General features: G+C 40.0%; 1 protein-coding gene across 1 annotated transcript in view; it reads right to left on the bottom strand.

Annotated features, from left to right (window-relative positions):
- The window catches only part of LOC112242127 (TBC1 domain family member 1-like), an 88568-nt gene that overhangs the window by 60821 nt on the left and 12747 nt on the right, over positions 1 to 15000 (bottom strand). Inside the window, 3 exon segments of the mRNA XM_042314802.1 lie at positions 315 to 418; positions 421 to 645; positions 13266 to 13349. Of these exon segments, the coding sequence (XP_042170736.1) occupies positions 315 to 418; positions 421 to 645; positions 13266 to 13349 (413 nt within the window).

Raw genomic sequence — 15000 nt, 5'->3', positions numbered from 1 at the left:
TCAGGAGGAACACAACAGGAAGTACCGTACCTATGACAGGAACTCCATGTGTGTGTGTGTGTTTTGTGGACATGTCAGGAAACTACTGAGTGTGTCCCATTCAGGACAACAAGAGAGACGAAAGCCATCCATACAAATAGAAGGGATGAACTATTATTTTAAATGGTTGTTGATCTGACCACACACACACACACACACACACACACACACACACACACACACACACACACACACACACACACACACACACACACACACACACACACACACACACACACACACACACACACACACACACACACTCCAGCTCTTACTTGCTCTGGTGCGGAGTGTCGGTGCTGACAGAGTAGTGCCGGACCAGTTTGGGCTTGGTGGAGCCGCTGGGTACCTGGGGTGTGTGTGTATACGAGGGGTGTGGTCAGGGTAGGAAGGGGCGTGATCGTGGTAGGAAGGGGAGTGGCTGAAGGTGCTGGCTCTCCGCCTGAAGCCATGCGGCTGGGACCGTGCGTCCCGGGAGGACAGAGACAGGGATGAGAAGGAAGGAGAGACGGAGAGAGGAGAGGTGTCCAGATGTTTCAGGTCCCCTGTAGAGTTGTGAGAGCGCAGAGGATTGGAGGAAGGGAGGGGGTCTTCTAGGGAGGGGTACTGGGGAGGGAGGGAGAAAGAGAGGGAGGGAGATGGAGGGAGGAGAGAGAGAGCAAGTTGGAGTTAGACAGTTTACAATTTACTGAACAGTTTATTAGGTACACCCTGTACACCTAAATGTATGGCTCCTACAGACAGGCATCAAGACATTCAGTTACTGTTCCATCGGACAGTTTATTAGGTACACCGTCCCATTCACCATAATGAATGGCTCCTACAGACGGGCATCAAGACATTCAGATGGCTTTATTAGGTACCTCCCATTCACCATAATGGATGGCTCCTACAGACAGGCATCAAGACATTCAGTTACTGTTCCATTGGACTTTAGACTGGGCAACACGTGTGAAACTAAGTGATTCTGAGCGGGGTGGATGGGCGGGGCCAGGCACGCCGGATTCAGGATGTCAGAAACGGATGCGGATTGGCTATTACAGCAGACGCCCTCCTGGGCTTTTAACAGGCGACAGTGTCTGGGGTTTATACTGAGAATGGTGTGATGATTTTAACAGAATGGTGTGATGATTTTCCCTTGATACAGACAGTATCTGGGTTTATACTGAGAATGGTGTGATGATTTTAACAGAATGGTGTGATGATTTTCACAGAATGGTGTGATGATTTTCTCTGAGACAGTGTCTGGGGTTTATACTGAGAATGTGTGATGATTTATGATAAATGTCCCTTGATACCAGTTAAAACACGTGTTCATGACCCATCTCTGAATAATTCAGGCTGTTGTGGATAGGCATCTCTGAAAACACTGTTTTTCGCTATTGACCCTTGACAACATCTCTGAAAACACTGTCGCTGACCGAGCATCTCTGAAAACACTGTCGCTGACCGAGCATCTCTGAAAACACTGTCGCTGACCGAGCATCTCTGAAAACACTGTCGCTGACCGAGCATCTCTGAAAACACTGTCACCGAGCATCTCTGAAAACACTGTCGCTGACCGAGCATCTCTGAAAACACTGTCGCTGACCGAGCATCTCTGAAAACACTGTCGCTGACCGAGCATCTCTGAAAACACTGTCGCTGACCGAGCATCTCTGAAAACACTGTCGCTGACCGAGCATCTCTGAAAACACTGTCGCTGACCGAGCATCTCTGAAAACACTGTCGCTGACCGAGCATCTCTGAAAACACTGTCGCTGACCGAGCATCTCTGAAAACACTGTCGCTGACCGAGCATCTCTGAAAACACTGTCGCTGACCGAGCATCTCTGAAAACACTGTCGCTGACCGAGCATCTCTGAAAACACTGTCGCTGACCGAGCATCTCTGAAAACACTGTCGCTGACCGAGCATCTCTGAAACACTGTCGCTGACCGAGCATCTCTGAAAACACTGTCGCTGACCGAGCATCTCTGAAACACTGTCGCTGACCGAGCATCTCTGAAAACACTGTCGCTGACCGAGCATCTCTGAAAACACTGTCGCTGACCGAGCATCTCTGAAAACACTGTCGCTGACCGAGCATCTCTGAAAACACTGTCGCTGACCGAGCATCTCTGAAAACACTGTCGCTGACCGAGCATCTCTGAAAACACTGTCGCTGACCGAGCATCTCTGAAAACACTGTCGCTGACCGAGCATCTCTGAAACACTGTCGCTGACCGAGCATCTCTGAAAACACTGTCGCTGACCGAGCATCTCTGAAAACACTGTCGCTGACCGAGCATCTCTGAAAACACTGTCGCTGACCGAGCAGCTCTGAAAACACTGTCGCTGACCGAGCATCTCTGAAAACACTGTCGCTGACCGAGCATCTCTGAAACACTGTCGCTGACCGAGCACCTCTGAAAACACTCTCGCTGACCGAGCACCTCTGAAAACACTGTCGCTGACCGAGCATCTCTGAAAACACTGTCGCTGACCGAGCATCTCTGAAAACACTGTCGCTGACCGAGCATCTCTGAAAACACTGTCGCTGACCGAGCAGCTCTGAAAACACTGTCGCTGACCGAGCATCTCTGAAAACACTGTCGCTGACCGAGCATCTCTGAAAACACTGTCGCTGACCGAGCATCTCTGAAAACACTGTCGCTGACCGAGCATCTCTGAAAACACTGTCGCTGACCGAGCATCTCTGAAACACTGTCGCTGACCGAGCATCTCTGAAACACTGTCGCTGACCGAGCATCTCTGAAAACACTGTCGCTGACCGAGCAGCTCTGAAAACACTGTCGCTGACCGAGCAGCTCTGAAAACACTGTCGCTGACCGAGCTCAAGAGAACGTCTTTGGGATGACATCAACATCCCTGTAGAACGTTTCTGACACCTTGTAGAATCCACGCCCCAAATAATTCAGGCTGTTCTGGAGGCAAAGGGGGGGGGTCTGACTCCGTACTTGATGGGTTGACAATTGAAGTCGGACGTTTACATACACTTAGGTTGGAGTCATTAAAACTTGTTTTTCAACAACTCCACAAATTTATTGTTAACAAACTATAGTTTTGGCAAGTCCGTTAGGACATCTACTTTGTGCATGACACAAGTCATTTTTCCAACAATTGTTTACAGACAGATATAGATACCTGTCTAGTAGAGTTAGATATAGATACCTGTCTAGTAGAGTTAGATATAGATACCTGTCTAGTACAGTTAGATATAGATACCTGTCTAGTAGAGTTAGATATAGATACCTGTCTAGTAGAGTTCGATATAGATACCTGTCTAGTAGAGTTAGATAGATACCTGTCTAGTAGAGTTAGATACCTGTCTAGTAGAGTTAGATATAGATACCTGTCTAGTAGAGTTAGATATAGATACCTGTCTAGTAGAGTCTAGTAGAGTTAGATACCTGTCTAGTAGATACCTGTCTAGTAGAGATAGATACCTGTCTAGTAGAGTTAGATATAGATACCTGTCTAGTAGAGTTAGATATAGATACCTGTCTAGTAGAGTTAGATATAGATACCTGTCTAGTAGAGTTAGATATAGATACCTGTCTAGTAGAGTTAGATATAGATACCTGTCTAGTAGAGTTAGATATTAGATACCTGTCTAGTAGAGTTAGATTAGATACCTGTCTAGTATATAGATACCTGTCTAGTAGAGTTAGATATAGATACCTGTCTAGTAGAGTTAGATATAGATACCTGTCTAGTAGAGTTAGATACCTGTCTAGTAGAGTTAGATACCTGTCTAGTAGAGTTAGATACCTGTCTAGTAGAGTTAGATATAGATACCTGTCTAGTAGAGTTAGATATAGATACCTGTCTAGTAGAGTTAGATACCTGTCTAGATACCTGTCTAGTAGAGTTAGATACCTGTCTAGTAGAGTTAGATATAGATACCTGTCTAGTAGAGTTAGATATAGATACCTGTCTAGTAGAGTTAGATATGTCTAGTAGAGTTAGATATAGATACCTGTCTAGTAGAGTTAGATATAGATACCTGTCTAGTAGAGTTAGATACCTGTCTAGTAGAGTTAGATACCTGTCTAGTAGAGTTAGATATAGATACCTGTCTAGTAGAGTTAGATATAGATACCTGTCTAGTAGAGTTAGATATAGATACCTGTCTAGTAGAGTTAGATATAGATACCTGTCTAGTAGAGTTAGATATAGATACCTGTCTAGTAGAGTTAGTTGTCTAGTAGAGTTAGATATAGATACCTGTCTAGTAGAGTTAGATATAGATACCTGTCTAGTAGAGTAGATTAGATACCTGTCTAGTAGAGTTAGATATAGATACCTGTCTAGTAGAGTTAGATATAGATACCTGTCTAGTAGAGTTAGATACCTGTCTAGTAGAGTTAGATATAGATACCTGTCTAGTAGAGTTAGATATAGATACCTGTCTAGTAGAGTTAGATATAGATACCTGTCTAGTAGAGTTAGATACCTGTCTAGTAGAGTTAGATATAGATACCTGTCTAGTAGAGTTAGATACCTGTCTAGTAGATTACCTGTCTAGTAGAGTTAGATATAGATACCTGTCTAGTAGAGTTAGATATAGATACCTGTCTAGTAGAGTTAGATATAGATACTAGTAGAGTTAGATATAGATACCTGTCTAGTAGAGTTAGATATAGATACCTGTCTAGTAGAGTTAGATATAGATACCTGTCTAGTAGAGTTAGATATAGATACCTGTCTAGTAGAGTTAGATATAGATACCTGTCTAGTAGAGTTAGATATAGATACCTGTCTAGTAGAGTTAGATATAGATACCTGTCTAGTAGAGTTAGATATAGATAGTAGAGTTAGAGTAGAGTTAGATATACCTGTCTAGTAGAGTTAGATATAGATACCTGTCTAGTAGAGTTAGATATAGATACCTGTCTAGTAGAGTTAGATAGATACCTGTCTAGTAGAGTTAGATACCTGTCTAGTAGAGTTAGATATAGATACCTGTCTAGTAGAGTTAGATATAGATACCTGTCTAGTAGAGTTAGATATAGATACCTGTCTAGTAGAGTTAGATATAGATACCTGTCTAGTAGAGTTAGATATAGATACCTGTCTAGTAGAGTTAGATATAGATACCTGTCTAGTAGAGTACCTGTCTAGTTTAGATATAGATACCTGTCTAGTAGAGTTAGATACCTGTCTAGTAGAGTTAGATATAGATACCTGTCTAGTAGAGTTAGATATAGATACCTGTCTAGTAGAGTTAGATATAGATACCTGTCTAGTAGAGTTAGATACCTGTCTAGTAGATTAGATACCTGTCTAGTAGAGTTAGATATAGATCCTGTCTAGTAGAGTTAGATATAGATACCTGTCTAGTAGAGTTAGATACCTTAGATACCTGTCTAGTAGAGTATAGATACCTGTCTAGTAGAGTTAGATATAGATACCTGTCTAGTAGAGTTAGATATAGATACCTGTCTAGTAGAGTTAGATACCTGTCTAGTAGAGTTAGATACCTGTCTAGTAGAGTTAGATACCTGTCTAGTAGAGTTAGATATAGATACCTGTCTAGTAGAGTTAGATATAGATACCTGTCTAGTAGTTAGTTAGATACCTGTCTAGTAGAGTTAGATACCTGTCTAGTAGAGTTAGATATAGATACCTGTCTAGTAGAGTTAGATATAGATACCTGTCTAGTAGAGTTAGATATAGATACCTGTCTAGTAGAGTTAGATATAGATACCTGTCTAGTAGAGTTAGTTAGATACCTGTCTAGTAGAGTTAGATATAGATACCTGTCTAGTAGAGTTAGATACCTGTCTAGTAGAGTTAGATATAGATACCTGTCTAGTAGAGTTAGATATAGATACCTGTCTAGTAGAGTTAGATATAGATACCTGTCTAGTAGTTAGATATAGATACCTGTCTAGTAGAGTTAGATACCTGTCTAGTAGTTAGATATAGATACCTGTCTAGTAGAGTTAGATATAGATACCTGTCTAGTAGAGTTAGATATAGATACCTGTCTAGTAGAGTTGTCTAGTAGAGTTAGATACCTGTCTAGTAGAGTTAGATACCTATAGAGTTAGATACCTGTCTAGTAGAGTTAGATATAGATACCTGTCTAGTAGAGTTAGATATAGATACCTGTCTAGTAGAGTTAGATATAGATACCTGTCTAGTAGAGTTAGATATAGATACCTGTCTAGTAGAGTTAGATACCTGTCTAGTAGAGATACCTGTCTAGTAGAGTTAGATATAGATACCTGTCTAGTAGAGTTAGATATAGATACCTGTCTAGTAGAATTAGATATAAATACCTGTCTAGTAGAGTTAGATACCTGTCTAGTAGAGTTAGATATAGATACCTGTCTAGTAGAGTTAGATATAGATACCTGTCTAGTAGAGTTAGATTTAGATACCTGTCTAGTAGAGTTAGATATAGATACCTGTCTAGTAGAGTTAGATACCTGTCTAGTAGAGTAAGATATAGATACCTGTCTAGTAGAGTTAGATATAGATACCTGTCTAATAGAGTTAGATATAGATACCTGTCTAGTAGAGTTAGATATAGATACCTGTCTAGTAGAGTTAGATATAGATACCTGTCTAGTAGAGTTAGTAGAGTAGAGTAGATATAGATACCTGTCTAGTAGAGTTAGATATAGATACCTGTCTAGTAGAGTTAGATATAGATAGTGTCTAGATAGAGTTAGATATAGATACCTGTCTAGTAGAGTTAGATACCTGTCTAGTAGAGTTAGATATAGATACCTGTCTAGTAGAGTTAGATACCTGTCTAGTAGAGTTAGATATAGATACCTGTCTAGTAGAGTTAGATATAGATACCTGTCTAGTAGAGTTAGATATAGATACCTGTCTAGAGTTAGAGTTAGATATAGATACCTGTCTAGTAGAGTTAGATATAGATACCTGTCTAGTAGAGTTAGATATAGATACCTGTCTAGTAGAGATATAGATACCTGTCTAGTAGAGTTAGATATAGATACCTGTCTAGTAGAGTTAGATACCTGTCTAGTAGAGTTAGATATAGATACCTGTCTAGTAGAGTTAGATATAGATACCTGTCTAGTAGAGTTAGATATAGATACCTGTCTAGTAGAGTTAGATACCTGTCTAGTAGAGTTAGATACCTGTCTAGTAGAGTTAGATACCTGTCTAGTAGAGTTAGATATAGTCTAGTAGAGTGTCTAGTAGTAGTTAGATATAGATACCTGTCTAGTAGAGTTAGATACCTGTCTAGTAGAGTTAGATATAGATACCTGTCTAGTAGAGTTAGATATAGATACCTGTCTAGTAGAGTTAGATTTAGATACCTGTCTAGTAGAGTTAGATATAGATACCTGTCTAGTAGAGTTAGATACCTGTCTAGTAGAGTAAGATATAGATACCTGTCTAGTAGAGTTAGATATAGATACCTGTCTAATAGAGTTAGATATAGATACCTGTCTAGTAGAGTTAGATATAGATACCTGTTAGATATAGATACCTGTAGTAGAGTTAGATATAGATACCTGTCTAGTAGAGTTAGATATAGATACCTGTCTAGTTAGAGTATAGATACCTGTCTAGTAGAGTTAGATATAGATACCTGTCTAGTAGAGTTAGATATAGATACCTGTCTAGTAGAGATACCTGTCTAGTAGAGTTAGATACCTGTCTAGTAGAGTTAGATATAGATACCTGTCTAGTAGAGTTAGATATAGATACCTGTCTAGTAGAGTTAGATATAGATACCTGTCTAGTAGAGTTAGATATAGATACCTGTCTAGTAGAGTTAGATATAGATACCTGTCTAGTAGAGTTAGATAGATACCTGTCTAGTAGAGTTAGATATAGATACCTGTCTAGTAGAGTTAGATACCTGTCTAGTAGAGTTAGATATAGATACTGTCTAGTAGAGTTAGATATAGATACCTGTCTAGTAGAGTTAGATATAGATACCTGTCTAGTAGAGTTAGATATATACCTGTCTAGTAGAGTTAGATACCTGTCTAGTAGAGTTAGATATAGATACCTGTCTAGTAGAGTTAGATATAGATACCTGTCTAGTAGAGTTAGATACCTGTCTAGATAGATATAGATACCTGTCTAGTAGAGTTAGAGAGAGTTAGATATAGATACCTGTCTAGTAGAGTTAGATATAGATACCTGTCTAGTAGAGTTAGATATAGATACCTGTCTAGTAGAGTTAGATATAGATACCTGTCTAGTAGAGTTAGATACCTGTCTAGTAGAGTTAGATATAGATACTGTCTAGTAGAGTTAGTTAGATACCTGTCTAGTAGAGTTAGATATAGATACCTGTCTAGTAGAGTTAGATATAGATACCTGTCTAGTAGAGTTAGATATAGATACCTGTCTAGTAGAGTTAGATATAGATACCTGTCTAGTAGAGTTAGATATAGATACCTGTCTAGTAGAGTTAGATATAGATACCTGTCTAGTAGAGTTAGATATAGATACCTGTCTAGTAGAGTTAGATACCTGTCTAGTAGAGTTAGATATAGATACCTGTCTAGTAGAGTTAGATATAGATACCTGTCTAGTAGAGTTAGATACCTGTCTAGTAGAGTTAGATATAGATACCTGTCTAGTAGAGTTAGATATAGATACCTGTCTAGTAGAGTTAGATATAGATACCTGTCTAGTAGAGTTAGATATAGATACCTGTCTAGTAGAGTTAGATACCTGTCTAGTAGAGTAAGATATAGATACCTGTCTAGTAGAGTTAGATACCTAGATCTAGTAGAGTTAGATACCTGTCTAGTAGAGTTAGATATAGATACCTGTCTAGTAGAGTTAGATATAGATACCTGTCTAGTAGAGTTAGATACCTGTCTAGTAGAGTTAGATACCTGTCTAGTAGAGTTAGATATAGATACCTGTCTAGTAGAGTTAGATATAGATACCTGTCTAGTAGAGTTAGATAGATACCTGTCTAGTAGAGTTAGATATAGATACCTGTCTAGTAGAGTTAGATATAGATACCTGTCTAGTAGAGTTAGATATAGATACCTGTCTAGTAGAGTTAGATACCTAGATATAGATACCTGTCTAGTAGAGTTAGATATAGATACCTGTCTAGTAGAGTTAGATACCTGTCTAGTAGAGTTAGATATAGATACCTGTCTAGTAGAGTAGATACCTGTCTAGATATAGATACCTGTCTAGTAGAGTTAGATATAGATACCTGTCTAGTAGAGTTAGATATAGATACCTGTCTAGTAGAGTTAGATATAGATACCTGTCTAGTAGAGTTAGATATAGATACCTGTCTAGTAGAGTTAGATATAGATACCTGTCTAGTAGAGTTAGATATAGATACCTGTCTAGTAGAGTTAGATATAGATACCTGTCTAGTAGAGTTAGATATAGATACCTGTCTAGTAGAGTTAGATATAGATACCTGTCTAGTAGAGTTAGATATAGATACTGTCTAGTAGAGTTAGATATAGATACCTGTCTAGTAGTTAGTTAGATACCTGTCTAGTAGAGTTAGTTAGATACCTGTCTAGTAGAGTTAGATATAGATACCTGTCTAGTAGAGTTAGTAGATATAGATACCTGTCTAGTAGAGTTAGATATAGATACCTGTCTAGTAGAGTTAGATATAGATACCTGTCTAGTAGAGTTAGATAGAGTTAGATATAGATACCTGTCTAGTAGAGTTAGATAGTAGAGTTAGATACCTGTCTAGTAGAGTTAGATACCTGTCTAGTAGTTAGATACCTGTCTAGTAGAGTTAGATAGTTAGATACCTGTCTAGTAGAGTTAGATACCTGTCTAGTAGAGTTAGATAGATACCTGTCTAGTAGAGTTAGATATAGATACCTGTCTAGTAGAGTTAGATATAGATACCTGTCTAGTAGAGTTAGATACCTGTCTAGTAGAGTTAGATACCTGTCTAGTAGAGTTAGATATAGATACCTGTCTAGTAGAGTTAGATATAGATACCTGTCTAGTAGAGTTAGATATAGATACCTGTCTAGTAGAGTTAGATATAGATACCTGTCTAGTAGAGTTAGATATAGATACCTGTCTAGTAGAGTTAGATATAGATACCTGTCTAGTAGAGTTAGATATAGATACCTGTCTAGTAGAGTTAGATACCTGTCTAGTAGAGTTAGATATAGATACCTGTCTAGTAGAGTTAGATATAGATACCTGTCTAGTAGAGTTAGATATGTCTAGTAGAGTATACTGTCTAGTAGAGTTAGATATAGATACCTGTCTAGTAGAGTTAGATATAGATACCTGTCTAGTAGAGTTAGATACCTGTCTAGTAGAGTTAGATATAGATACCTGTCTAGTAGAGTTAGATACCTGTCTAGTTAGATAGATACCTGTCTAGTAGAGTTAGATATAGATACCTGTCTAGTAGAGTTAGATATAGATACCTGTCTAGTAGAGTTAGATATAGATACCTGTCTAGTAGAGTTAGATATAGATACCTGTCTAGTAGAGTTAGATATAGATACCTGTCTAGTAGAGTTAGATATAGATACCTGTCTAGTAGAGTTAGATATAGATACCTGTCTAGTAGATATAGATACCTGTCTAGTAGAGTTAGATATAGATACCTGTCTAGTAGAGTTAGATATAGATACCTGTCTAGTGGAGTTAGATATAAATACCTGTCTAGTAGAGTTAGATATAGATACCTGTCTAGTAGAGTTTGATATAGATACCTGTCTAGTGGAGTTAGATATAAATACCTGTCTAGTAGAGTTAGATATAGATACCTGTCTAGTAGAATTAGATATAAATACCTGTCTAGTAGAGTTAGATACCTGTCTAGTAGAGTTAGATATAGATACCTGTCTAGTAGAGTTAGATATAGATACCTGTCTAGTAGAGTTAGATACCTGTCTAGTAGATAGTCTAGTACCTGTCTAGTAGAGATATAGATACCTGTCTAGTAGAGTTAGATATAGATACCTGTCTAGTAGAGTTAGATATAGATACCTGTCTAGTAGAGTTAGATATAGATACCTGTCTAGTAGAGTTAAGAGAGTATAGATACCTGTCTAGTATTAGATATAGATACCTGTCTAGTAGAGTTAGATATAGATACCTGTCTAGTAGAGTTAGATATAGATACCTGTCTAGTAGAGTTAGATACCTGTCTAGATACCTGTCTAGTAGAGAGTTAGATATAGATACCTGTCTAGTAGAGTTAGATATAGATACCTGTCTAGTAGAGTTAGATATAGATACCTGTCTAGTAGAGTTAGATATAGAAACCTGTCTAGTAGAGTTAGATACCTGTCTAGTAGAGTTAGATACCTGTCTAGTAGAGTTAGATATAGATACCTGTCTAGTAGATATAGATACCTGTTCAGTAGAGTTAGATATAGATACCTGTCTAGTAGAGTTAGATATAGATACCTGTCTAGTAGAGTTAGATATAGATACCTGTCTAGTAGAGTTAGATATAGATACCTGTCTAGTAGAGTTAGATATAGATACCTGTCTAGTAGAGTTAGATATAGATACCTGTCTATTAGATACCTGTCTAGTAGAGTTAGATATAGATACCTGTCTAGTAGAGTTAGATATAGATACCTGTCTAGTAGAGTTAGATATAGATACCTGTCTAGTAGAGTTAGATATAGATACCTGTCTAGTAGAGATACCTGTTAGATATAGATACCTGTCTAGTAGAGTTAGATACCTGTCTAGTAGAGAGATGTTAGATACCTGTCTAGTAGAGTTAGATTAGATAGATACCTGTCTAGTAGAGTTAGATATAGATACCTGTCTAGTAGAGTTAGATACCTGTCTAGTAGAGTATAGATACCTGTCTAGTAGAGTTAGATATAGATACCTGTCTAGTAGAGTTAGATATAGATACCTGTCTAGTAGAGTTAGATATAGATACCTGTCTAGTAGAGTTAGATATAGATACCTGTCTAGTAGAGTTAGATATAGATACCTGTCTAGTAGAGTTAGATATAGATACCTGTCTAGTAGAGTTAGATATAGATACCTGTCTAGTAGAGTTAGATACCTGTCTAGTAGAGTTAGATACCTGTCTAGTAGAGTTAGATACCTGTCTAGTAGAGTTAGATATAGATACCTGTCTAGTAGAGTTAGATATAGATACCTGTCTAGTAGAGTTAGATATAGATACCTGTCTAGTAGAGTTAGATATAGATACCTGTCTAGTAGAGTTAGATATAGATACCTGTCTAGTAGAGTTAGATATAGATACCTGTCTAGTAGAGTTAGATATAGATACCTGTCTAGTAGAGTTAGATATAGATACCTGTCTAGTAGAGTAGATACCTGTCTAGTATAGTTAGATACCTGTCTAGTAGAGTTAGATATAGATACCTGTCTAGTAGAGTTAGATATAGATACCTGTCTAGTAGAGTTAGATATAGATACCTGTCTAGTAGAGTTAGATATAGATACCTGTCTAGTAGAGTTAGATATAGATACCTGTCTAGTAGAGTTAGATATAGATACCTGTCTAGTAGAGTTAGATATAGAGATACCTGTCTAGTAGAGTTAGATATAGATACCTGTCTAGTAGAGTTATAGATACCTGACTAGTAGAGTTAGATACCTGTCTAGTAGAGTTAGATATAGATACCTGTCTAGTAGAGTTAGATACCTGTCTAGTAGAGATATAGATACCTGTCTAGTAGAGTTAGATATAGATACCTGTCTAGTAGAGTTAGATATAGATACCTGTCTAGTAGAGTTAGATATAGATACCTGTCTAGTAGAGTTAGATATAGATACCTGTCTAGTAGAGTTAGATATAGATACCTGTCTAGTAGAGTTAGATATAGATACCTGTCTAGTAGAGTTAGATATAGATACCTGTCTAGTAGAGTTAGATACCTGTCTAGATAGATATAGATACCTGTCTAGTAGAGTTAGATAGATACCTGTCTAGTAGAGTTAGATATAGATACCTGTCTAGTAGAGTTAGATATAGATACCTGTCTAGTAGAGTTAGATATAGATACCTGTCTAGTAGAGTTAGATACCTGTCTAGTAGAGTTACCTGTCTAGTAGAGTTAGATATAGATACCTGTCTAGTAGAGTTAGAGTTAGAGTTATATACCTGTCTAGTAGAGTTAGATGATACCTGTCTAGAGTAGATATAGAGAAACCTGTCTAGTAGAGTTAGATATAGATACCTGTCTAGTAGTAGAGTTAGAGTTAGATATAGATACCTGTCTAGTAGAGTTAGATAATTGTCTAGTAGATATAGATACCTGTTCAGTAGAGTTCAGTGTAGAGTCAGATGAACTGATGTTTCCTTCACTGTTCTCTCTCTGAGCCCTGGCTTTGCTACTTCCCTGGAGAAACAGTACACACACACACAGATTAACACACACAGACAGATTAACACACACACACACAGATTAACACACACACACACACACACACACACACAGATTAACACACACACACAGATTAACACACACACAGGTTCACACACACACGTTAAAACAGACGCGCATACACTTCCCCCTACCTTCCAGACCACTTCCCCCTACCTTCCAGACCACTTCCCCTACCTTCCAGACCACTTCCCCCTACCTTCCAGACCACTTCCCCCTACCTTCCAGACCACTTCCCCCTACCTTCCAGATCACTTCCCCCTACCTTCCAGACCACTTCCCCCTACCTTCCAGACCACATCCCCCTACCTTCCAGACCACATCACCCTACCTTCCAGACCACATCCCCCTACCTTCCAGACCACTTCCCCCTACCTTCCAGACCACTTCCCCCTACCTTCCAGACCACTTCCCCCTACCTTACAGACCACTTCCCCCTACCTTCCATACCACATCCCCCTACCTTCCAGACCACATCCCCCTACCTTCCAGACCACATCCCCCTACCTTCCAGACCACATCTCCCTACCTTCCAGACCACTTCCCCCTACCTTCCAGACCACTTCCCCCTACCTTCCAGACCACTTCCCCCTACCTTCCAGACCACTTCCCCCTACCTTCCAGACCACTTCCCCCTACCTTCCAGACCACTTCCCCCTACCTTCCAGACCACTTCCCCCTACCTTCCAGACCACTTCCCCCTACCTTCCAGACCACATCCCCCTACCTTCCAGACCACTTCCCCCTACCTTCCAGACCACTTCCCCCTACCTTCCAGACCACATCCCCCTACCTTCCAGACCACTTCCCCCTACCTTCCAGACCACTTCCCCCTACAGGCCACTTCCCCCTACAGGCCACTTCCCCCTACCTTCCAGACCACTTCTCCCTACCTTCCAGACCACTTCCCCCTACCTTCTAGACCACTTCCCCACTTCCCCTACCTACCTTCCAGACCAGTTCCCCCTTCCAGACCACTACCTTGCAGACCACTTCCTCCCTACCTTCCAGACCACTTCCCCCTACAGACCACTTCCCCACTACCTTCCAGACCACTTCCCCCTACCTTCCAGACCACTTCCCCCTACCTTCCAGACCACATCCCCCTACCTTCCAGACCACATCCCCTACCTTCCAGACCACATCCCCCTACCTTCCAGACCACATCCCCCTACCTTCCAGACCACATCTCCCTACCTTCCAGACCACTTCCCCCTACCTTCCAGACCACTTCCCCCTACCTTCCAGACCACTTCCCCCCACTTACCTTCCAGACCACTTCTCCCTACCTTCTAGACCACTTCCCCCTACCTTCCAGACCACTTCCCCCTACCTTCCAGACCACTTCCCCCTACCTTCCAGACCACTTCCCCCTACCTTTCAGACCACTTCCCCCCTACCTTCCAGACCACTTCCCCCTACCTTCCAGACCAGTTCCCCCTACCTTGCAGACCACTTCCCCTCCTACCTTCCAGACCACTTCCCCCTACAGACCACTTCCCCCAGATCTTCCAGACCACTTCCCCCTACCTTCCAGACCACTTCCCCTACCTTCCAGACCACATCCCCCCCCCTACCTTCCAGACCACATCCCCCTACCTTCCAG

Source organism: Oncorhynchus tshawytscha, unplaced genomic scaffold, assembly GCF_018296145.1.
Source record: "Oncorhynchus tshawytscha isolate Ot180627B unplaced genomic scaffold, Otsh_v2.0 Un_contig_2827_pilon_pilon, whole genome shotgun sequence".
Lineage (NCBI taxonomy): Eukaryota > Metazoa > Chordata > Actinopteri > Salmoniformes > Salmonidae > Oncorhynchus > Oncorhynchus tshawytscha.
The sequence above is the reverse complement of the archived record's forward strand: the minus strand, read 5'-3'. Positions and strand labels throughout refer to the sequence as shown.